Source organism: Delphinapterus leucas, chromosome 17, assembly GCF_059928025.1.
Source record: "Delphinapterus leucas isolate spDelLeu-1000000601 "Yukka" chromosome 17, BTC_Dleu_Yukka2, whole genome shotgun sequence".
Classification (NCBI taxonomy): Eukaryota; Metazoa; Chordata; class Mammalia; order Artiodactyla; family Monodontidae; genus Delphinapterus; species Delphinapterus leucas.
In genome coordinates, this window is record NC_143145.1 from 704,061 (window position 1) to 727,718 (window position 23,658).

The 23,658-nt window shown below is 59.9% G+C and overlaps 3 protein-coding genes across 5 annotated transcripts in view; 1 reads left to right on the forward strand and 2 right to left on the reverse strand.

Annotated features, from left to right (window-relative positions):
- Positions 1-6: 6 nt before the first annotated feature.
- On the reverse strand, positions 7-1,704 carry LOC111165052 (sphingomyelin phosphodiesterase 5). The gene is given in 7 exon segments (XM_089899191.1): positions 7-203; positions 282-342; positions 564-696; positions 975-1,184; positions 1,187-1,282; positions 1,285-1,524; positions 1,644-1,704. Coding segments are annotated over 7 exon segments (870 nt in total). The 3' UTR covers positions 7-134.
- Positions 1,705-3,941: 2,237 nt separating this feature from the next.
- On the reverse strand, positions 3,942-21,976 carry SPATC1 (spermatogenesis and centriole associated 1). 3 transcript variants are annotated; one of them, XM_089898466.1, is made up of 6 exons: positions 21,342-21,976; positions 14,084-14,218; positions 12,989-13,567; positions 12,346-12,861; positions 12,096-12,235; positions 3,942-4,272 (listed from the first exon to the last, which is right to left on the reverse strand). In XM_089898466.1, exons 1-6 carry the CDS (start codon positions 21,544-21,546, stop codon positions 3,943-3,945), a joined length of 1,905 nt encoding a protein of 634 aa, XP_089754592.1. In that variant the 5' UTR covers positions 21,547-21,976; the 3' UTR covers position 3,942. The 3 variants fall into 3 exon arrangements, with proteins under 3 accessions (XP_089754592.1, XP_089754593.1, XP_022411108.1); XM_089898467.1 differs by lacking the exon at positions 14,084-14,218; XM_022555400.2 differs by lacking the exon at positions 14,084-14,218 and having other exon boundaries at positions 21,336-21,976.
- PARP10 (poly(ADP-ribose) polymerase family member 10) overlaps positions 18,233-23,658 on the forward strand; it is a 44,561-nt gene continuing 39,135 nt past the window's right edge. The window contains exons 1-2 of the mRNA XM_022555323.3: positions 18,233-18,315; positions 21,327-21,532. The gene's annotated coding sequence lies outside the window, so the exon portion shown is untranslated. The remainder of the gene's footprint in view (positions 18,316-21,326; positions 21,533-23,658) is intronic.

Genomic DNA, 23,658 nt, shown 5'->3' on the forward strand with positions numbered 1-23,658 from the left:
GGGCAGGAGTCAGGTTGAGGGGTCGCCCCAGCGCCAGCAGGCCCAGCACCCTGAGCTCTGGCACGTACTGGGCTCAGAACGCCTCCGGGTCCTCCTCGGTAGGTGACGTAGTCCAGGCGCCGGCCCGCCAGTGCTCAGCCGGGCGGCCTCCCCTGGGAGGGCCTGCCAGGGAGTGGCGGCGCCCTTCCTCCTGCTCCAAGGCCCTGAGGAGGGTGGCAGTGTCACCAAGGTCAGGGCAGCCCTCCTTCCGGGCGTTGCCTGGCCCCCAGGTGGCCACTCACCTCAGCATCTCGGCGGAGCAGGCCACGGAGTGGCGGAGACGGCAGGATCTCAGCCGCGTTCCTGGGGAGGGCGGAGGAGGGCGGGGAAGGGCGGTATCAGTGGGAGCCTGGCCCGCGAGCCCGCCCTAGGTCCGTCCGCCCCCAACCGCAGCGCGTCCCCGGCCGGCGGCGGTCCCGGAAGCGGCTGAACAGCTGGTGCCGCTGCTCCCGCGCGTGGTCTGCGGAGAGGCCGGCGCTCGGTGGGCGGGGCCGCCCGCCCGCCCCTCTGCAGCCTCTTCTCACCTAAGCGCGCAGTTTAGGTCACCCAGGCGCACACTGAAGGCCACGGCCTCGTCACTTTGGCGGCTCTCAACCTCGGACAGCTCGGCCCAGTCCAGCAACAGCGTCAGCTGTGTGCGGCGCAGGAGCCCGTCCTCTGCGGGGCAGGGTGGGTTGGAGGGGAGGGACGGGGAGGGAAGGAAGGCTCAGTCCGAGGTGCCATTCTGCCTCCTGGACACCCAGCTGCGCCCGCGCCTTCCCCCGCCCCGCCCGGTCCCGATCTGTGAGCCCACCAGCACTCGAAGGGACTGGCTGCGCCTGGGGCAGTGAATAAACGGTGGGGGGAGGGGAGGTGCAGACAAGGATTGGGACTCCGCGCAGAGTGAGGGGGGGGGCGGCCCGCCCACGAGCCTACGAGCAGCCAGTCGGGCTCACCGCTCGGCGAATGCAAATACGTGCAGTGCAGGAAAGCCCACGATGCGGCGCCCGTCCGGGATGCCCAGCTGCGCTTGGGGACCTTCGCGCGTTCGACCCCATGCCCCGCCCCCTTCCGGGTGCCGGAGCGCCGCGGCCGGTGGGCGGGCACCTGTGCAGAAAGTAGACCCTTGGAGGCCAGCGCATCCTCGCGACGTGCGTGAGGAAGGACTGGAAATCTGCGCGTAGCAGCGGGTAGCGCGAGGCCAGCAGCAGCCCGCTGCCCAGCAGCTTCAGGTGTAGCCCGGGCTGCAGGCCGAATGTGCCACGTCGTACGACACCGGGCCCAGATTGGGTGCCAGGCGGAGCAGGCACAGGTTGACGCCGAAGAAGCTGAAGCTGCGCGCGGGCTCAATTGGGGGGGCGCCAGGGCGTGGGGGGCGCTCAGCACTGCGGAGGGGGCTGGTAGCAGAAGGGACGGCGCCAGGCTTGCAGCAGCAGGTCCGGCAGTGCCACAGGCAGGCCGACAAGCAGCAGCAGCGGCAGAGCCGCTCCGGCGCCCGCTGCGGCGCTCAGCCAGATCTGGTCACTCGGGCGTGCGGCCGGCGCCCAGCAGCCCAGCAGCTGGTCCAGGGCCCAGCAGGCCGAGAAACGTAGCGCGCGGGCTAGGCCGGGGAGAGCGTGCAGCACAGGGTGCGGGCAGGGGGAGGGCCGTAGGGCGCAGGGCGTCGGCGGCCAGTCGGGCGGGCATGGCGTGGCGCGCGGGGCTCTTGGTAGCAAGTCTCTCCGACGACTCACTGGCTTCCAGCGTGCGAGTCGACTCGTTCGTGCGTGCCCGGGAGCTGCAGGGGAGTCACAGGGGTCAAGGCCACGTGGCACAACTTGTGCGCGGAGGCGGCAAGGCGCTGAGTCCCCGCGAGCCTGGGGGTATGGGCACAGGCGGAGCCACCCGGGAAGCCGCCCTCTCCTCACCCGCGCGGAACCACGGCGGCGGTTGGAGAACAAAAGAAAAAGCGAAAGAGACCCTGGTCCCGCCCCAGATCCTTCTCGCCCCGCCCTCCCCTGAAAGCCGCAGGGAGAACCCCCAGACCCGCCCGATGGGAGCGACTTCTGGGTGCAGCCCACACCAAGTGGAGCGCGACACTTTTTAATGCGGGCCGGCGCAGCGACAGGGAGTGGAGCGCGATGCGCGCTGCATCCCCCTCTCCCTCCTCCCGCGAGTCAGAGCGTAATGGCCCCGGCGCTCCCGCTGCCCAGACTGCGGGATCTACCCCACCCCGACCTGCTTCCCCCAAGTCCGAGGAAGGGGCGGACTCGGAGAGGCCTCACCAGCCACCGGCTCAGCGACGGGCACCGCCCACAGTGGAGGCGGCTCTGTGACCCTCCCCCAAGAAGCTTCCAATCTGGGGGAAGGGCTGTTGGTTCGGCCCCGCACAGCAGGCCGGGCCGCCGGGGCACGCGAGCCAGGTGGAAGCCAGCTCCGCATCCACGGAGCCTCTTGCACCCGCTCTGCTGCATCCCAGGACCGAGCCGCCTCCCGCTTGCTCAGGCGCTGCCCTGCCCTCCACCTTCCTAATTCGAGCTGTGAACCAGTTCCTAGAGCTCTTAAGGTTGTCTCTTAAATTGCCCTGAAGTTTGGGCCAGGGCTGCCCTTCACACCTACAGACATGGAGGAGAAGGGGCTTCTGCTCTCCCCCCCAGCCCCCAATTTTCCAGAAATCCCCGATGCCTTTTACAAATCGAGATCTGGTGCTGGGTGTGCTCGTTGCTGTGGGTTTGTTGTATTGCTAAGCCTTCTCAGCAGGCAGAGCTAGAAGATCTGTATGTGTAGCCCTCTAACATATCTATACACAGAGGCCTTCCCTGCCTTTCCCAGGGGTCTGGCTTCATCTCCTGAAGTAGCAGCCCGGCAGTGAGGAGAGCAAGAAGACGGAGCCCTGGGGCCAGAGCACCCCAACACGCGCTACACCCCTCTCCTCTGCACCCCTCGCTGGTTGCTGACATGATTCCCCTGCTTGAACCCAGACCCAGGGGCTCCTCTGTTCACTTGCGATCCTCAGGCTGGCAGGCAGCGGTGCTTCCAGAGCCTCCTTGGCTGGGGTCCGCATCCCCACCACCTCTTCCCCTTCTTCAGGCAGGCCCTCTGCTCTGACCCACACTGCTCTCCTCTCCTCACGCATGTCCTGAAGGGACAAGCATCCTGGCCTGCACCCCTCCGCATCCGCACTCTCCATGAGCCCTTCCCGCTCCGAGTCTATAGGTCACCTCCAAGAATCCCACCCCACCCCATCCCCACTCCTGCTCTCCCCTGCTCTGTTCGGCTTTCCATCGGCCTGTGCACCTCAGCTCTGCCCCTGCAGTAGGTGGGATCTGCCCTCGCCGGCTCTGACTTTCCCAGTCCGGTCCCTTCCTGCGGGGCCTTTGGCAGGGACCCCGTCTCCCTGGGCTGCGCGGTGCCCAGGTTCCTCCTGGCTCCCCTCCCTTTAACGTTCTCCTGCCCTCAGTGAGGTTCCAGAAGTACTTGTTGCTGCCTCGTGCAGAGGGAGGCGCTCCCACGCCCACATCCTTCTCTTGACATCGCCTCTGCCTCCTGCTCTGTGCCCAGGCCTCAGTTCCATGCCCGTCACCAGGCCTGCTGGCACACCCACGACCCTTGCCTGCCAGCTGGGCTCCTTCCTGCTTCCTGCTCTCCCCCCTCCAGGTCTCAGGGGCTCCTGTGCTCCCAGTGCCAGGCCAGCTTTGGGGCCTTTGGAACATCCCCCTTGGTAAGACAGCTGCTGAGCTTTGGTCTTGGGGCTCTCCCCAGGGGCCCTGGAAGGGGCATGAACCTACAGGGCAGGCAGGACTGAAGGGGAGCTGGGGAGGGGGCGCTGGCGAGCCCCCCAGAGGAGGCAGCACCACCCAGGAGTACCAGCGCAGGCCCAGAGGCCAGTGTCCGAGGCGAGCTTTAATGGCTGTGCACCCAGGTGCGGGCCACAGCGAGCCAGCATCACCAGATGAACATGGGCTTGCCGTCGTCGTGCGCCAGCTGGCTGAGGCAGGAGAGCAGCAGCAGCGCATCGGCGAGCATGCTGGGGTGCACGGTCTCCACCAGCACGCGCTGCAGGAAATCCACAGTGTAGGAGACGCCCTTGGACGTGGCCAACTCGGGCCGCTCCCGCAGGATGCCATAGGTGTTCACCAGCTGCTCGGTCAGTGCCGGGTGCACCTGCCCGTTGTAGCCCAGGCTCTGCAGCCGGTTCATGATGCTCGTGTAGCGCTGTGTGAGTGTCTGGCACAGCTCCTCATCCAGCTTGTGGTCACTGGGGTTCAGGGAGGCCTGAGGGGACAGCAGCCGTCAGGGACCCTCTGGCCCCACCGCAGCACATAAGCAGGCGGGCAGGTGAGGGGCGACAGAGGCCAGGGGGTATGGTTGTGGGAGGATCCCGATCCGAGGGAGTGTCCTCAAGGGGGGTGTCCTGGAGGCCCTGAGAGAGACGCCTGTGGGCTCTAGGGCGAGGGGAGCCCTGTGGGCTGAGCCTGAGCAGAGAGGTTCCAGAGGCCCCATCACCTGCTCCATCCACCACCAGGGATTCGGACTGAGTGGGGGCCACAGGAGCTGGGGACAGAGAGCATGGCTGGGGGTGATGAAAGACGAGGGGGCCTCCCAAAGCCCCCAGGGTTGCCCGACCCAGAAGACACCACCGCCTCCTGGGTCCTGCCCCGCTTCCTCTCAGCCTTTCCTCCGGGCCCCCCGTCCCAGCACCCCAGGCTGCCTCCTCAGCACCCCGTGGCCTGCACACCCCCCTGCGGGTGTCCCTTCCCACCCCTCATGCTGCACCGATGACCCCAGGCCCAGAGCCAGGGCCCTGAGTCCCAGTGCTGGGGGTCTGCTGCCACCGGGTGCCGCTCCCAGCGCCTGGACCCGGGTTCTGCTGCCACCGGGTGCTGGTTCCCAGCGCCTGGACCCGGGGTCTGCTGCCACCGGGTGCCGCTCCCAGCGCCTGGACCCGGGGTCTGCTGCCACCGGGTGCTGGCTCCCAGCGCCTGGACCCGGGGTCTGCTGCCACCGGGTGCTGGCTCCTAGCACCTGGACCCGGGGTCTGCCAGCAACCCGGTTCTTTGCCTCCATCTTCATCACCTGTGACCGCCCTGCCGGGCTGAGCTGCGTCCCGCAGCGTCACCCCCCTGCCCCGTCCCTCCCTCCACTGCCTTCTGGGGCCTCAGCTGTCTCTGCTGTAGCCATTTGAAGTTCTTCATAATTTTGAACAAGGAGCCCTGTGTTTTTGTGTGCACTGGGTCCCGCAAATTAGGTATCTGTCACTGGTACCGCTGCCCCCAGGCCTGCAAAACGAAGGTCTGAAGTGTATGTAGTGGGACAGGGTCTTTCCCCGCTAGAGCCCCCCTGCACTTTCCACTGCTCCAACTTCCAGGGCCAGGGCGGACCGGCAAGGACCGGATCTGGCCCTGCTCACCCTCTTCCCGCAGGTCCCCAGACGTCCACCAGGCTGGCTCCCAACCTGCTAGGGATGCCGGGACAGTCTGCTCAGGCACCGCCTTCTCCAGGAAGGCCTCCCTGTCCGCTCCCTGGATGGTCACGTGAGCAGAGCACCAGGCTGATGCCTGGGCTCAGCCCAGGGGCCCCCAGAGCCCTAGGCTCGCACCTCTGCTGCCTGGTGACACTAGGACGGGCCTGGCTTCCTGACCTGGGAGCCTGAATCTTCTTCCATTCGCCTGTTTCCAGGCCCCGGTGGGACAGACGGCAGGAGCTCAGCCGGCATCTGTGGGTGAGCAAGCGGACCTGCAGCTGCTCACACCGGGGCGACCGGGGAGCAAGCCGGTGGATAGCGTTCATCCTCGGCCCCTGCGGGGGCATCGAGAGCCGTCACCTGCTCACCCCTGGCCGTGGCTGGGCTCCTGCTGTGTGCCAGGCTGGGCACATGGAGCTTAAGACACGAGCAGGAGTCCGACGGGGGCACATTTACGCTGAGAGACAAGGCCAGGGCTGCCCCTAGGAAGTGACCCCTTGAGAGTGGAGGGCGACAAGGGGGAGTGGGTGGGGAAGAGTAGGACAAGCACCCCAACAGCACGGGGGCAGTGGGTGTGGGTCCCCGCCCCCAGTCCCCTCAGGCTTCCCCTGAGAAGCTGCAGGCCTGAGCGGAGTGCCCTGTCCTAAAGGCTCGGAGACGCCTGGTGGGCTTTGTGGTTTTAAGAGATCATGCTGACCACTGGCAGGGGATGGACGGAAGCTGGCGAGAGAGGGTGAAGGGCTCTGTCCATCCATCCTCACTCTGCAGATCTCCGAGCCCTCCCAGTTCAGGTGTGAGCAAGAGACCCTCAGAGTTTACAGTGAGGACGCGGCCCAGTAGAGGAATGGCACTGTGAGCGCTGCCACAGGGGATGGGGTCCTGGAGGGAGAGGTCGCTGAAGCGAGGCCTGAAGGACAAGGACAATGGAGGGAAGAAACTTCCAGGCTGAGGAGCAGCATGCATGGCACGGAAGGTGCCAGGACGCCGGGTGCAGAGCAGGGCCCCCGGGGAGAGTCGGGTTCGACGGCCGTCACCACGCTGAGTGTGAGCCTCGCGTTCCCTGCTGGGACTGCAGGAAACACTGCACCGCCCGACAGCGCTGCTGTGAGGACAAAGGAAACATCTCTGGGGGCGTCGAGCACAGCACCCGGGCCAGTCAGCTCTGCTGCACGGGGGTCACGTCTACAGGCGTAGGAGTAGAGAAGGAGGGACGCCCAGGGCGGTGAAGTTGGCCCCGGTGAGCCCGGGTCTGGGTGGGGAGAGGGACGAGAGGCAGAGCTCCTGACGGCTTTTCTTGTTGACTGGAGGGAGATAGTGAGCTCCCCGAGGGCAGAGACTGTGTCTGGCGCCTGCTTGGCATATTCTGAACGCTTGACGCTAGCCAGGCCTGAACAGGTGGAGCAGCAAGCTAGCTGTGGACCAGTTAAGGTGACAGCAGTTTGGACCACGGGGTAGGAGTGGAGGAGAGAATGTAGATGTGGAGGTGGACGTGGAGAAAATCAGAGTGGATGGGAAGAATCTTTACAGGGCGAAGCCGCAGGGCCTGGTGCTGGAGGGGATATGTGGGGGGCGGGGGCGCGGGGAGGCACACAGACTCACACCTGCGAGACCCAGCACACGTGCTCATCATGCAATCTTTCCGTCCTGGACCACACACAGCACCGACCATGCGCTCAGTGAAAGGGGAAATGGCAGCAAATACCAGAGAACCAGCGTGGTGCGGCCCTCATTCTCCACACACAGGGCAGGCGTGTTAGGAGCCAATGCTCACAGGCAGCCAGACGCCCCTCAGATGGTGGTCCCGACGGACTCAGGGCTTAGAGAGGAAATGCAAGGCAGTTCGTGAGATAGTCAGACCTGAACAGCCACACACCACCCCTCTAGCCTGCAGGGCTGCAGCCAGAGTGCCACCAGAGTCAGGCTGGAGCCTTGGCGGACATAGCCGGGGCTGCCGGGAGACCGTCGCTTTCCCCAACCAGCCTTAAACAGCAGAAGCCTCCCGCTCTGCCTGGATCCTAGAGCAGGATCCACTCTGGCTGGTGTTCCCCTTGTACTGGTTGTTGAGTATTTTGAATATCTCCCTGACCAGAAGGAACTTCCTTGTCCTAAATGTAGTTATTTAAAAACAAAAGAGATGTAAATAAAATGATTTAAGAGCTCAACCCAAGAAAGGAAAATAAAGCAAAGCTAACGGAAGGAGAAGGGAGGAAATAATAATGAGAAGTGAGGAAACACAATCTGAAGGATCAATAGAGAGGATGAGCAAAGCCCACACCCTCCACTGAACAGGGCAGCGCCTCCCCCTTCTTTTAGGTAATGAAATGCCCAGCTGAGACCACCATGTGTCCCACCATCCTGCAGGGGGACCTGATGTCACTAAGTCTGAGCCAAGGGGAGGAGCCTGGGACTTCGAGCACCACCCCCCAGGCCGAGTCCCGGGACGCGGGGACCCTGGGGACCCTGACGTGTGCGAGGGGCTGGTCAACAGGGCCCCACAACCCTGTGGAGAGATAAACCTCTGGCTTACTAAGCCATGTATTCCTGTCACAGAAACTTGGCACGATCTCTAAAAATGTAGCGAAGCTGCAGAACTCATAAACAGCAAACAGAGCCTCCCAGGGCATCTATAAACACCAGGGATGAAGTGTGGTTTACGAGCGGAGTATCTTCTCATGTGTATCAATATGTTAACAGAAAAGGGAGGGGGAAGAAAACTGTGTGGTCATCTCAGTGAGAGAGAGAAACAACATTCTAAAAAGTTCAGTATTTGTTCATGAGTAAGAAAAAACCAAGCACTCTGAACGAAGGAGGAAGAGGGAACTTCTTCACCTGGTGAGGCAGACGCTGAATGCGGCTCACCTGGCTTCTGTCCTAGTGCATTCTAGCACCTTCCTGAACTCTAAGAGGCTGGACGCTAAACATCACCTATTCCAGACTCCCCTGTGGCTTAGGTACCCCTCTGACCTGGGTTTCCGCCCAGCAAGTACAGGTGCGTGGACCTCGTCTCCTGGAGGAGACAGTGCAGGCAGGGGACTGGGCTCTCTGGAGAGTGCACTGGCTGTGGCACTGGTTCTTCGGGGCAGCTGTACCAAACTGCAGGCATCCGACTAGGTGTGTGCGTGCTATTCCCGGGGCAGCAACGACGATGGCGTGTTCACTCCCTTGCCGTTCTGGCATTTTTACTGGCTGTGTAGCAGGCAAGCCCAATTTGGTGTCCTTCCTGGAGCCTGTCTGAACACCTAAACATTTATAATAAACCCCTTTCTGCTTATATCAGCTAGTGTGGATTCTGTTATGCGCAACCAAGGATTCTGACTGATTTGTCGAAAGAAGATCTGGCAAAAAGCCTGGAACACACATCGCACTTAACTGGAAGACCAGAAGTGTGTGTTTGTAATCACGTCAGAGACAAGATGAGGTTGCCTTATGATCTGCTTTTAAAACGTGCTGTATGAGACTTCCCTGGTGGTCCAGTGGGTAAGACTCTGAGCTCCCAATGCAGGGGGCCCGGGTTCGATCCCTGGCCGGGGAACTAGATCCCACATGCATGCCGCAACTGAGTTCGAATGCCGCAACTAAGAAGTCCACATGCCGCAACTAAGAAGTCCACATGCCGCAACTAAAAGATCCCGCATGCCACAACTAAGACCCAGCGCGGCCAAAACAAAAAAAAAATTTTTTAAGTGCTATATGATATGATTGTCTACAGAGGAAAGCCAAAATGATATACAGACTATCAAAACTAGCGAGAGGGTTTGACAAGGTAGCTAAATAACAAATCAGTACACAGAAATCAAAAATGTTCTGAGCAGGCCAATGCGTTGGCCTAGAGAGCATCCGGGGGGGACCACGGGCAGGACTGAGGTACCACCCTCAGTCACCCTCACACTGATGCAGCTGGACTCAGGGTCTCCTAGGACAAGGGCACAGAAAGGAAGAGAGACAGAGCATCTCCCGTGGAGCAGATCTTTGTGTTTGGGTAGAAGAACTGACAGTAATGAGCACTGGGATAACTTTCAGTTGAGCTTAAAAGACAGCATAACTGTCTGCAAACTTACACAAAAGTAGATAGCCACGTTCTATGAAAAAAGTCAACGAGTCCTTATTGAATATCGGGTTCCATTACAGTTTTCAGCGTTAAAGCTCTACGGCATTCGGGAAGCAAAGGACCCCAGTTGGCCGACACCAGGTTTCACCTGGTTTGGTGAATCTAGGTAGAATTTAGGGGCTCTAGCAACCGCCAACATTGGAGTTCAATGTGCAGAGAAATAAACAAGATGTCTTGATGAAGGGAAGTAAAAGCCTGGGCAAAGTGGAATTAAATGCAGATGGGAATCAACGAATGATCCAGCCAAGTAGGCAGGGTGGCTTGAGACCAGGAAGCATCTTTATGATCCTCAGGTGGGACCAGACCTCAGTCAGCCTGCAGTGGGCCCTACAGAAGGCCAGCCAGGGGCTATCCTGAAGACAGCTTCCGTGCAGGTAGGCTGCAGTGGAGCAGCTTCCTGGGAACAAAGGCAGCAAGTGTATGATCCTGGCAGCTCTGGTCATTGCTGGATGGAAGGTGCATGGGGCCGGAGGCCATGGAATTGGTGACGGTGGCCGATGGGCAGAATGACCAGGTGAGTGTTGTGGTGAGAACCACCACCCAGAGGCCGCCAAGGTGGAGGCTGAAGCACAGGCTCAGGGGCACCAAGCTCCTCGACTTCCTTAAATACCAAAAAAATTGCCTTACGTACATTCTGCTTCCTTTTCTTGCCTCTTCTCTAAAGAGTTGCCATTTAGTGCCGTGACTTAAATTCTCCGGCATAAGCGGTAACTCGCAGGCAAGGTGGAGAGCGGCATGGAAGGGGAGGACCCGCACAGCACACACCCTCCTGGAGGGTCTACCTTATCCTCCGTATAAACAGCAGTTTCAAACAACCAGAAACCTCTCTCCGCAGTTTGATGTCTAACTTCTATGTGGGCAACTAGACTTTCACTTATGATTAAGCGTAGTCTTTGCCAACTAGATATCAGATGCAGCATTTTAGAGACATAAATATTGTGCTTCTCCCGCGTCATCTGCCAATTTTTAAACAGCCGCTGCCAGGCTGCACTCATGGCACAGCAGTGGCGGCCGTGGTCCAGGATAGGAGTCAAGGGTCGTCAAACCCAACACGGCCAAAATTGGCCCCGCTGACACAAGCAACACAGGGATAGCCAACATGGCAAAGATGGGAAACTTCCCCAGTTCAACCTATAAACCAATGAAACACTAAAAATTTGAACTAGATTTTTCTTGGAACTTGCCAGACTGATCCTAAAATTCATATTGAAGAGCGAAGGGCCAAGAGGAGCTACGACGATCTGGAAGAAGAGATGCCCAGGCTCCCTTGGCCTCCCAGGATTAGGACACTGTCACCTGGGCAGGGCCAGACCTGCAAACCTGGAGCCCACACTCGTGGGACTGGGAGAGGGGACCGAGGCGGGGCTGGCAGCTCCAGCCTTAAATGGGACTCGAAGAGTACAAACAATAAAGGAAAACGTGGGACTTCCCTGGTGGTCCAGTGGTTAAGACTCTGCGCTTCCACTGCAGGGGACGCGGGTTCCATCCCTGGTCGGGAAACTAAGATTCTGCATGCCACGTGGCACGGCCAAAAAAAAAGAAGAAAAAAAAAGGAAAAGGTGGATAAAAAACGTGGATTATTTCGGTCTCATTAAAATTACAAACCTAACCAACGGACACCTTAACAAAAGGAGAAGGCAAGCTCAAACCGGGACACAGATGAGCCCACTGTAACTGAACGTGATTCCTGCCCACTCACAGACCCAGAGCCACAGTCCATCCACGGATAAGGACGGCCAGAGAGGTAGGCGCCGGGAGCACCGAGGGCTACTTCGCGAGGGCAGAGTAAACGGCTGAACGGCCGCGGCGCCGACGCCCGCCCCCTGCCCCACCCCTGCCCCACCCCCGCTCCACCCGAGTGGGCGCGTCGGTGGGGAAGGGCGCGCACCGGCTCATCCTGCCCCGGCGCAGCCCAAGCCCCCGACGGCTCCCACTCCACCGTGCCTCCTACACGTGGTGGCGAGGAGACGCGCCCAAGCGTGTTTGGGAAACATCGTCCTCTGTGTCCCTCAGTGGGAGCGGGCTCAGTGGAGGGCATGCTGGGAATACGGAACGAGCCCGGCCTGAAGACCCTGGCCACCAAGCCGCCAGCTGCTCAGAGGCTCTGAGAACTGCCTCCCCTGCGCCCCCCAGTGACACTTGAGGACTTGGACAGGGCGAGGGAGAGGCATAAGGCGGCAGCTCTGCCAGTCTGGGGAGGGCCCGTGGGAGCGGGGCCTGGCAGACCCGAGGCCATGGCAGTGGCAAAATGGGAGCTCACAGGCCTGACAGTGCTGGGGCCCCTCTGCTGCTCTGCCCTCTGGGAAGGCCGCCCGTGTGGCTGGGACCACACACTCCTGCTGCCAGATGCCGCGGACACCTGCTGGCCACTTGGACTGAGTGCGGTGTTTCCTCCATCCCAGAGTGCCCGCAGATTCTGATGTGCTCTGCCTAGCTGGAGTGCAGGGGCCGCCGGAAGGCCGTCCCCAGCCCTGCAGGTGGCGGGGTAGGCCCTCAGGCGGTGAGCGGCAGGTAGGCACAACACACCTGAATGATCTTCTCCGGAATGTTGGAGACCGTGAAGCCGTAGAGCCGGACATGCTCGGGGAAGATGCTGGACAGGATCCTGCGGTCCAGCTGGAAGGCGATCTCCCCCACCAGCCTCTCCCAGGCCAGCTGCTTCGACTCTGGGGACAACAAGGGGTGGAGGGAGCGGTCAGTGACCGTGGTCAGCAGCCCAGGGGGGTGCCTGGGAGGTCTCCTAGGGCAGCCGAGGAGACCCCAGACTCGTGCTGACGTCGGGAGCTGTCAGGGAACTTGCCGCTCTTCCGGTGGGCTAGCTTCCGCTCCAACTGCAGGATGCTTTTCCGAGACGGCTCTGCCACGCGTGGACCTCGGGTGTCGTTGACTGAAGCCGGGGAGGACGAGGCTCGAGGCGGGGAGTGGGGGTTGTGTGCAGGGGAGTGGAGGGTGGGCGAGGGCCGGGTCGGGGAGCGGTGCGTGCGGGCAAAGGGGTGTGGGGTGCTTGAGGGCCTATAGCTGGTGGCAGCTTGGGGAGCGGGAGTGAGGGCAGAGGCGAGGACGGTGATGCTGTAGGAGGTGGCCGAGGCAGGGACAGAGGCAGAGACCGCTTGTCCCTGGGGGCCACCAGGCTGTGTCCGGGCGTCTGGGGTGCCATAGGAGAAGGCTGTCGCAGGGCTGGGTGTGCCCATGGGACCGACGGGCGTGGAGGTCTGGATGGGCGCACCCACAGACATCATGCTGAGGGGCTCCGGCTCCTGGGCGGGCTGGGGGTGCTCAGCGGAGAGCGGGGCTAGCGACGTGGGGGAGGGGCAGAAAGGAGAGGAGGAGGGTTAGAGGAGGCAGGGCCAGGGCCTACTAGCCTGGCAGGGGCCCCGCCCCCTGGGCCCCCCGCTGCCCCTCCCCCCTGCACCGGTTACCTTCTGCGGTGGCAGCAGGCCCCCCACCCGCTGAGGGATGGGATCCAGAGGGGCATCCTTGGAGCGGTTCTGCCAGCCACACCCTTGGGGCCTCCAACAGCACCAGACTGCTCACGGGATTGGCCGGAAGGTTCTGAGAGACACCTAGGGGGGCAGCCGTGGAGGTGAGCAGGGGGCTGCTCAGAGAGAGGGCCACCGAACCTGTTACAGGGTCCATAAGGGGGCTGCTCTGAGGCACAGCTAGGGGGCCTGTCAGGGGGCTGCTTGGAGTCAGGGGGCCAGTTGAGGGCAGGCCCAGGGAGCTGGCCGGTGTGCCCGCCAGGGGCACTGCCGCGGGGCTGGCCAGGTGGCCGCTCAGGGGGCCGGTCAGGAGGCTGGAGAGTGGGCTGCTCTGTGAGATGCGCCCCAGGCTAGGCAGCAGCGCGTTGAGAGGGCCCATCCAGGCGCTCACGACGGGGCCTGCCGCGGGGCTGGGCTGTGGGCTGTCTAGCGTGTCGGCCAGGGGCACCAGAGCCACCATCCCCACTTCTTCCAGGACGGGTTCGTTTGCTGCTGCCGGGGCCGGGGGCGGGAAGACACCTGGGGGACACGGAGAAAGCACTGAGACCCCAGGCTCTCTCCCCACTGGGGCAGGGCCTGCACCAAGATGCCCATGTGCCTCTGATGAGCTGACCAACTCTCTCTGAGCCTCACCTCTAAGCGGGCATCTGTGGGGCTGCTCAGTGGATCCCACGTGAGGGTCTGGCCCCTCATCCCTGTGCTCCGAGGGAGCCTGGTCCCTCCCAGGATCACCTCTGTAAACGCCGGCCCCCCAGCCACCAGGACCTTCCACGCTGCCTGTCCCTCAGACAGGCCCACTGCCTTGAGCCGCTGACCCCTCACTGAGGAGAGGAGGGTCTGAACACGTAGGTCGCCAAGTGGACCCCTCTGTTCCCAGGTGGTGGGGGAGTAGGCCTGGGCCTCCTGACTGCTGTCCTCTTGGGGACGGCCAAGCCTCACCACGTGGGGGACCCTCAGGGAGGCCAGAGCTCAAAGCTGCTGGGAGCCTCCCGTGGGGCCCAGGGTGTGCCTGGCCCGTACAGGGCCCCCGCCTGCCTGTCGCCGGGGATGCAGGCACAGGAGGGGGTGTTGCTTCTCCCCTGCGTGGGGCCTGGGAGCCCATTTGCCCTTGGGTTCCTGAGGAGACTGCCCTCGGATGACCGAGTGACCGCTGTTTGGGGGAGAAGGCCCCTAGGGAGGGTGCAGGAAAGGTTTCTGTGAGTGTGCAGTTTGATTGAAAACTTCCACATTAAAAACAAAAAGCAGTACATGCTTATTATAGGGAAAGAATGGAAATACAGAAAAGTCAGAAAAGATGAAAACCACTGGTAGTCCTGTTATCCCACCGTCCATCATATAGCAAAGCTCCGCGAAGGCTTGAAGACTTTCTCCACGTGTTTATGTCGCTCAGGGGCTGGCGAACCCCTCTGTAAAGAGTTGGTGAAAAGAGCTCCAGCTTTCCTGGCCATCCGGCCTCTATTGCAGCCCCTCAGCTCTGCTGTCACGGCTCCGAAACAGCCACAGACAACACGGAAACAAATACACGTGGAAGCTTGGCGACAAAACATTACTTATGGGTGCTGATATTAGAATTTCATGGACTCAGTGCATGTCATGAACCAGCAGACTCCTTTGGGTTTTCCGTCAGCTCTTTAAAAAGGTAAAGTCCATTCCTAGCTCCCAGGCCACGCACACGTGTGTGGTGACTGCGTACGTGGCCCGTGTCCTTATGTGCCCCGCCTCTTCCTACTGGGCCTGCACCACAGCTACCTTCAGCATCATCGTTCCTGGAAAACAGCGCTTATCGCAGCTGCGGTGGTGCCCGTCTTGTGCACGTGCCATTGTTTATTGAGCCTGTTTCGGCTGTTGGGAGAATCAATTGTCTCCAGTTTTCCCAGTGACAAAAATTCTACTATATAAATCTTTATTATCTTTTCCCCCGAAAACAGACATTTGAGAGGTTCTTAATGCACACTGCTAAGTCTATCCACTTTAAGACCCCTCAGAAACGTCTGACATTCCCTGAGAAGTCCGGGACTTGTTACACCGACGCCGCCCTGCACAATGTGTGCCAGGATGTCCTGCCGTTTATTTTTGTTTTAAGTTTTGTTATTTTTTCCCAAACAAATAAATTAAATTTTCAGAATCAAATCAACCAGTCTTTTATGGTTTCTTGCTTTGGCATTTTTGGATTTTTGCTTTAGGATTGAAGAGACAGTGAAGCTTGTGGCCCAAAGGGAAGTATCCCACGGAGAGGAACGGTGTGAGGGAAGGAGCAGGCGGTGCGGCAGAGACGGGTGACGGGGCACGGAGACCCGAGTCGGGGCGTTTGTCCTTCCCAGCCTGTCTCCTCTTGGGGGAGCCTAGGGTCCAGATGACATGGGAAGGACCACTCGGGCAGCGTCTTCAGGACTTGGGAGAGAAGACGGTGCCTGCGCGGCCAGGTCCTCATGGTCTCTGAGACCCAGGGGATCTGGTTTCCATCTCACTGATGTCCCCACCTCCACTGGTGTCCTCTGTGTCCCTCGCAGACGTCCCTGGGCGTTGTACCAACTCAGCATCTCAGTCCATTTTCTCCTTCTCCATCCCTGCACCCAAACACTGATCGAGGGGCCGGTGACCCCGCGTTGCAGAACCCAGCGCACGCTTCACGTGGCTCTTCTCGCATGTGGCGAGTGGTGTCCACACGGCGGGACGTTCCTCCCTGTTGAAATCCCGTCTTGGTTTGGCATCCAGGTTCCCGGTCACCCGGCTTCCTCCAGGTGCTTCTGGGCCCACATCCTCTGCCCCCGGGGGCAGCCCCAAGGCCCACCTAGAGTCTGCTTCCCCGCAGGAGCTGATGCAGCTCAGACGCTCTGGACCAGCGCAGGCTGCTTACTCTCGGGCTGGACTCTGACTCACATCCCAGTGGCCTGACCCCCTTCTTCCCAGGGTTCTGCTGGGGACTCTGCCCCCCTGGCGTGCCGGCCGCCGGCATCTTTGCTCTTTCAGTGGCTCAGGTTTCAAATTGTGCAGCCTCAACACTTCTCTTTCAGGAGCCCCGAGCGTCCCATCTGTCTGCAACACCTTCAAGTACGTATATCCAGAATCCAGCACGTGTGCTCCTCCCAACTCTGGTCCATACCAACATTACCCTGCCTGGATTATTGCAGGAGCCCCCTGGCTTGCTACCTGTTTCTGGCCTCTCCCCTCACACATCAGCCAGACTGTTCCAGTTAAAATGCCCACCAGCTAGCTCACCGTCTCATTCTGAGTGCTAGGCGGTTCAGTGTCCCCCCATGACCTGGCTCGTCCTCTCTCTGACTTTCTTCTCCTCCTGGTCTCTCCCTGGCACCTTCTTCTTCAGCCCCTCGGGCCTCCTTGCTGTTCCTCAAATGCTCCGGCACGCTCTTGCCTCTGTCTTTGCGTTGCTGTTCCCTCTGCCTGGAACGCTTTTCCCGTGTGCACAGCTGGCCACGTACTTCCACCCGTCCTTTCAGTTGTTACCTCTTCAATGAGCTCTTCCATCCCAAATCACCAGTTTCCTTCACCCCACCCGTTCCTTCCCCTTCCTCTGGACTATGTCCTCCTTAGCACTTATCTCTCTCCAAGATATTCTCCATTGACTTATTGGTTTTTCCTGTTTCCCTCGATTAGAATGGAAGCTCCGTGAGGGCAGGGCTTTGTCTGTTTGCTCCTATTTCCCAGTGCCTAGAACAGTACTTGGGCCACAGAAAGTGTTCAATAAATATGAAGAACATGATGTATATATGAGCACAGATAAAACTTGATGATTAAAAAAGGTCAGTGTAGGATTATCCACAGGCCTAGCCGCTCCGCGGCATGTGGGATCTTCCCGGACCGGGGCACGAACCCGTGTCCCCTGCATCAGCAGGCGGACTCAACCACTGCGCCACCAGGGAAGCCATGTCCATGGATTTTTGACCCATTAGGGTCACCGATGAGAATCTCAGGAGCAGCCTGTTGAAATCTCTAGCTGGGAGATGGGGACATTTGAAAGCACAGAGTCCCAACCACTGGACCTCCAGGGAATTCTCATGAACAGGGGTGCTCTGAGCCAACAGGAGCCCCAGGTCGAGCCTCGGTTTAAGAGATTTCAGTCCTATAGCTTTGTATTGTAATGCAAAATGTGCAAGTTTGTTTTAACCTTATAATTTATATTTTGCTGATTTAGATTTACGAGTTGAAATGTTCCTAGGTACTTTACTACATACAGTATTAGAAACTTAAAGAGAACTTAGATTCACTGCATCTATATAGGTTTTTTTTAGCTTTTTAAAATAATTAATTTTTTGGCTGCTTTGAGTCTTCGTTGCCGCACGCGGGCTTTCGCTAGTTGCAGTGAGTGGGGGCCGCTCTTCCGTGCGGTGGCTTCTCTTGTGGAGCATGGGCTCTAGGCGCACGGGCTTAGTTGCTCCGTGGCATGTGCAATCTTTCCGGACCAGGGCTCGAACCTGTGTCCCCTGCATTGGCAGGAGGATTCTTAACCACTGCGCCACCAGGGAAGCCCTATATGTTTACTTTATACATAAGAATTATTTGGGTCCAGGAAGGTTTGTTTGTTACATCGGACTATTGAAGCTAAAAAGAAAAGCAAATGCCTTAGATCTACAAATGCAGTTTACAATGTTTTAACCGTTTAAGCGAACTTGTGATTTCCTCCCCCAGGCTGCTCCTCACAGGGGCAGCTCTATCCTTCCCGCCGAGGCCGAGGGCGGGACTCTGGAGGGGCCCCACTCTGGTCTCCCGCCCCTCGTCGCGTCGGTCAGGACGTGGCCGCCACACTGTCCTGCACTCGGCCGCGCCCTCGCGCCTTCTCCCTGGCCGGCCCTCGGGCTCCGGGCTGCAGAGCCTCCCCAGCGGTCCCTCCCGGGCCTGCCCACCGCCCGTGGCCTCTCCGGCCTCGGAACCCTCCCTCCGCGAGGACGTCGGCCCCGCGAGGACCAGGCCGGGCCCACACCCGGGCAAGGGCGGCCCGGCCACCGAGACCCCCCCGGTCCACGCGGGGACGAAGGCGAGGGACAGTCAACGTGGCGGGGGTCAAACCCGGCAGTCGGAGGGGGCGGGGCGCCAGGGAGGGCCCTGACGGGACGGAGCCCGAGCGTAGGGGCGGGGCCAGAGTTGCGGCGCCGCTCAAGGGGCGGAGCTATCGTAAAGGGGCTGCCCTGAGGGGCGGGGCCTGAGGGTCTGGGCGGGAAGGTGTTGCTCGAGGCCGGACTCGAGGAGGCGAGACGGGTGAGCAAAGGCCGCTAGAGCCCAGGGTTCCAAGAGGTCTGGGGCGGCGGCAGGTGAGAAGGAGAGGGGGGATGGTGAGAGGTCCTGAGGAGGGGACTGGCCCTGAGAAGGGGGCGGGTTCTGAGGGGGGACAGAGGTCCCAAAAGGAAGGTGGGTCCTGAGGGGATAACGGGGGCGGGTTCCGACGGGGGACAAGGGTCTTAAAAGAAGGGCAGGGCGGGATGGGGTCCTGAGGGGGGAGGGCTGTGAGGGCGTGGGTTCTGAGGGTGGACAGGGGTCCCAAAAGGAAGGTGGGTCTTGAGGGGGGATGGGGTCCCCAGGGGGGTGGGTTCTGAGGGGGGACAAGTGTCCTAAGAGGAAGGCAAGTCCTGAGGGAGGGATGGGGTCCCACGAGGGATGGATCCAGGGGGCTTAGGGTCAATCCCTGGGGTGGGATGTAGGGTCAGGGGTGGGGGTAGGGCGGGCGTAGGGTTGGGTCCGGGGTGGGAGGTTGGGACTTGGGGGAGGAGGGGTCCTGAGGCGGGGACAGTTCCTGAGGGGCGGAGGGAGGCCCTGCTGGGGTAACAGGCCCTGGGGGTAATGAAGGCTCTAGGATTGGGGGGAGGGGAGGGAGGTTGTGAGGAGCAGGGCTGGTAAACGCCCTTCGGGAAAGAGGAAGAAGGCTGCTCCCCGCCTAGGGAAGCTTCCAGCAGCCTGCAGCCCCCAAGAGAAGACAGAGGGGGCAGCACGGGTGGGGGCCTGGGAGGAGGGTGGGCTTAGGTGAGGAAGGGGGGGAGTGGGGGAGGGCGCCCGGCAGAAAGGGCAACAGAAGCCCTCCTGCCCACCTGCGCTGACAGCCTTCCCCGGCCCGACCCCTCTGGAGGGAGGAGCCAGCGTGCGGGGCAGTCCCCGCTGTAGTGGCTTGAGCCGTCGGCGCAGCCTTCACTTCCTCTCTGCTCCCACTGCCCCGACGCCCCATGCATCTCCCGTCTGCGAGACATCGGGCCCGAGAGAGTCCCTGAGCCCTCAGTCCTCATGCATCCTGGCTCCGCCTTCCCCCTGCCCCGTTCGCAAGGCCAGCGCCTGAACCTCATGGCCTTTCTTCCCTGTGAAAGTAATCCAGCCAACAGCAATGTTTACTGCTTTCCCGCCGCGCAGACGACCCGCTCTGACCACGGAGGCGTGCCTTCTGCCCTCGCTGCCGGCCTCTCTAGGTCTCTAGGACGCTGGCCTCTTTACTTCCTTGTCATGTGACAGCCCGGCTGGTGTCCGCTCCCTTCCGTGATGGGCCCAGGCTCTCGCTGACTGGCCCTTATGGCCACCTGCCTGCCTTCCCCATGTCTGTCCCCACCCCCGCCAGCCCAGAGCTGCTGGAGGCGGCTGGTGGCTGCTGCCTGCGTAGCCCACACATGCCGGCACCATTTGGGCCCGTTACACACCTCCCGGTTCCCCTCTCGCTTCCTCCTGCCATTTTCACTCTATTTCAGACTTTCCCCATCGTTTTCTCTCCACCCTGACTGTCAGGGAATGACATTTCTCCAGAGAAAATTGAAGCCACGGTTCCGGAGTTTTGTAGCTTCCCACCTGGTGTCGTCACTCACCCTTCCTCCTTCCTTTCCCAGGCAGTGGACGGGATGCTCTTCCTTCAGTCAAGGCAGCCTCTGCTCTGTAAAGCATTCCTTTTCTCTTTCGTATCTCCCCTTTCCATAGAAATAAACTCAGGTCTCTGCCATCAGGAAAAGCAGCTCCAGATGCCATGCGCCTCTCCAGCTGGTGCCCCCTCCAAGCCCTACTTCATGAACGAAGTGTCAACCCTCTATTCTCTCCATTTTCTCCCTCACTCTCCACCTCACTCCTGGGCCTTTCCTGCTCACAGCGTGGTTGAAGCTGCTCTAGCCGAGGTTCCTAACGCAGGTCATTAGCACCTTTCTTGCTCCACCTCTCAGGCAGCCTTTATTCTGCTGACACTCTGTCCCCTTCGAAGCTGTCTCGGCTTCTGTGACATTACACTTTTGAGGTGTCCCTTGTCTCTCTGAGTGCCCCATTTGCCAGCTTCTCTACCTGTCTTGACTCAGGACTTGTCCCCCAGTCTCTCCTCACTGTTCCTCTCTCTTTCCAGATCGTCTCACCCCTCCTGCGGCTTCAGTTATCAGTGACTCTTCGATCTTTTCTCTCTAGCCCTGACCTCTCCTTTGAGCCTCAGGCTCATACCTCCGCTGCCTCCTGGGTGCTCCAGGTGGATGTCGTGAGAACGTCTTAGAGTCAGTTTGTCCAAAGTACAACTTATTCTCTTCCTCCAAGACTGAATTTCCTTCTCCCAGGTTCCCCCTGGCCGAGAGCACAGATGGAGGCTTACATATGATATGTCAGTTAAAAGTTATCAGTCAAGCTAATGACTGTTAAATTATGTTCTATCTGCTTACCTGACAAATAAACCTTTGTAACAACCTGGAAGGTCAGGTTTGATTTTAGGACTCCTGTGCTCCCTGGAGTTCTGTGCCAGAATGTGGTGGCTTGGGGAGAGCTGGCCCCTGGGCAGCTTCTGTGTGAACGCCCCTAACTTCTCTGCCCATTTTTCTGTCTCACCCTGCCCCATACCTCCTCTCCAGCCCCAGGGCTGTCACACACTAATGATTTCAAACCTCAAGCTTCAGTCCTGGCTTCTCTCCTTGGTTTCTAGACTCCGGTGGAAAATTCTGAATGGAGAGGGATGGGGCAGGGGGCTGAGGGTGCTGGGGGGGGGGAATGGAGGGGAGGGGGGGAAGCTGAGGGTGGGTGCCGTATTGGGTCCAGTGGGGCAGCACCTTTGGATTCCAGGGCTGGGAAATTCTCAGTCTGTGGAGCTGCTTGGAAGTTCACCTGAGGGGAGGAGTGTGTGGGTGGGCAGGGACTCCTGCCATCAGGTGAATGGGACTGGTGCCTAGTTTTGTCCTTTTATCGTGGTTGCCCTATGTCCTCGCCCTCCCCTCACCCGGTGTTTGTTGCTATCTCCGCCCTTCTCTCCACGATTTCCCGAGACCCCAGCACAGAGTCTCTCCTCTCGGGTGCAGTCTCACCCTTCCCTCCCCGCTTTTCTTGAACCCAGGCCCCTTGCAGTTACCCTGGTGTTGAGGAGGGCCGGTCGCTGCCTCGCCCAGCCTGCTGCTGAACCCGCTGATGCCCAGGCCACCCGCCTGCATCTTGATCGCCACCTTGAGCTCGTGATTCTCCCGAAGGAGCCGCACCAGCTTCTTCAGTTCCTCGTTCTCCCGCACCAGCCTCTCGATCTGATGCCGGAGCCCCTCATAATTGGTGAGTAGAGACATGCCCCGGGGCAGCGGGAAGGGTGAGGCTGCCCAGGGCCCGGGGCCTTACCCGGGCTGGAAGAGGGCACTAGAGTTTGCAAGTTGCAAGGCTGGCCCATGGGCCTGGGTATTGTGAGGTCAGAGGCTGCGCCTCCTCCAGGCCTCTCTGCTCTACCAGGCTCAGCTCTCCGTGACTCCAGGCCAGAGCGCAGGCCCTGCTTCAGCCTGGAACATTCCCACCCCTTCTCTGTCCAGCCGGCTTTCCTCTGTGGAGCTTCCCAACAGCCGCCCTCTAGGCTTCCCCGCAGGCGTGTCCTCCACAGCACTTACCTGGCTCTGTGCAGTTAGCTCCCTAGCGCTGTTTCACTCACTTCACATCCAGGGCAAGGACTGTGCGACTCGCCAGCATCCAGCAAAGGGCCGAGTGCCGTTTAGGTAGGTAACCAGTGAACATCTGCTGAATGAAGACTCATCACCTGCCCTCCTGGAGAGGGTGCCCTTTCCTTGGGATCTTGGGTGCCCCTGGATTTAGCTGTCAGCCTTCTCCTGGGGACTAACATCTTGGACAGCGGGACACTGGGCTATGCTTTCTTCTGACGCCAGGTGCTGAGAGCCTTTCCCTGGCTGCGGGCCCAGGGGCTCCCTCGTCTAAGCAATCGGCTCCCTATAGCTTGGAGTTTCCATTTCTGATGACTCAGGTTCCCCTATTCCAAATTCCCCAGCGGTGCGTGCCCACTATTCTCTGGGTTCTTGAATTTTCCTGACTATAGTCCTTCAAGAACCCAAGACTGCATTCCTCATCAGGTTCCAAGAACTCACATCTCTGAGTCCTTATCGCACTCCCCCTTTTTAGAGCAGTCTACACAGAGAAATTTGCAGGCCTGACCTTGGGAGTTGAGTGAGGCCATGTCCTTGTGAACTCCACTGGCTCTGCGGGCATCTGCTCTTGAACAGGAGAGGGTGGTGACGTCCTGGTATAAGACAGAGGGCACACTCCTGGCAGGAGGGTGGGGGTGAGGATGGAGTCGAAGATCAGCCAGGGCTGGGGCCAGTCTGAGTGGAGCGTTCTACCTGGACCTCACAACGGGGGGCCTGCCCTCACCTTCCTCTGACGCCCCAGACTGTAATCCTGGCTGAATCACTCTGGCCCTGGGGACCAGGGCTGAGATTTCTTCAGTGGAAGAGATCCCCTCTGCACACCCTCAGCTCTTCACAGAACGTCTCTGCTGGTTTTTCCTCCAGCATGTGAAAATAAGCCTGTCACGGCTCTCTCAATCGTCTTACCGCGCTGTTGGCCTCTCCTTGGGTTGATGCCCTCCTTGCCATCTGTGGTGGTTACATTTTCTGTGTCAGCTTGGCTGGGCTATGGTGCTGCCCAGGTATCTGGTCAAACACTAGCCTAGTCATTGCTCTGAAGGTTGACTTTAAGTAAAGCAGATTATCCTCAGTCACGTGGGTGGTCTTTATACAATCATTTGAAAGCCTTAAGAATAGAAAACTGATGTTTTCCGGGGAAGAAGGAATTGTGCCTCAACGCTGTCCTAGAAATTCTGCCTGAGTTTCTGGTCTCCTGGTCTGCTCCACAGACTTCGGACATGCTATTTCCTACGATTGTGTGAGCCAGTTCCTTAAAATAAACCTCTCAATATACAAGAACGCTGACTGATACACCATCTGTATTTCCCATGTACCAGTGCTGCGTTCCTCCAAAAATATGTATACTGAGCACCGACTGTATGGCAGGCGTTGTGCTAGGAACTGGGGGTTCTGTGCTAGGAACTGGGGGTTCGATCCTAGTCATAATCAGGCATTGTCCCTGCCGTATCGGCCGTATCAAGTACAGTGGGGAGCAGCGGAGAATCGAACAATCACACATAAATGTCGAATTGCCAGCGTGATGAATGCTGAGCGTGGTGCCGGGAGAGGGTGCGGCCGGTAGGGTAGATCCAGTCGTCTCGGGGCAGCCTCCCCTGAGGAAGTGATGATTGAGGTGACACGAAGGAGGAGTCTCTGGTGGGAGAAGAGCTTCCAGCCGGAAGAACAGCCCATGCAGAGGCCCCAGGGCAGTGTGCGGCCGAAGGAACGAGGCCGGCCTGTGTGATGGACCCGGGGGCGGGGGCGGGGCGCGCAGGA

Coding starts and splice junctions, on each gene's coding strand:
- SPATC1 (XM_089898466.1), bottom strand. CDS start 21,546: ATGTCTCTACTCACCAATTATGAGGGGCTCCGGCATCAGATCGAGAGG. Junction 13,568..14,083: donor GCCTGCATCCCCGGCGACAG/GCAGGCGGGGGC, acceptor CGTGTCCCCCAG/GTGTCTTCCCGCCCCCGGCC. Junction 12,236..12,345: donor GTTCCCTGACAGCTCCCGAC/GTCAGCACGAGT, acceptor TGTTGTCCCCAG/AGTCGAAGCAGCTGGCCTGG.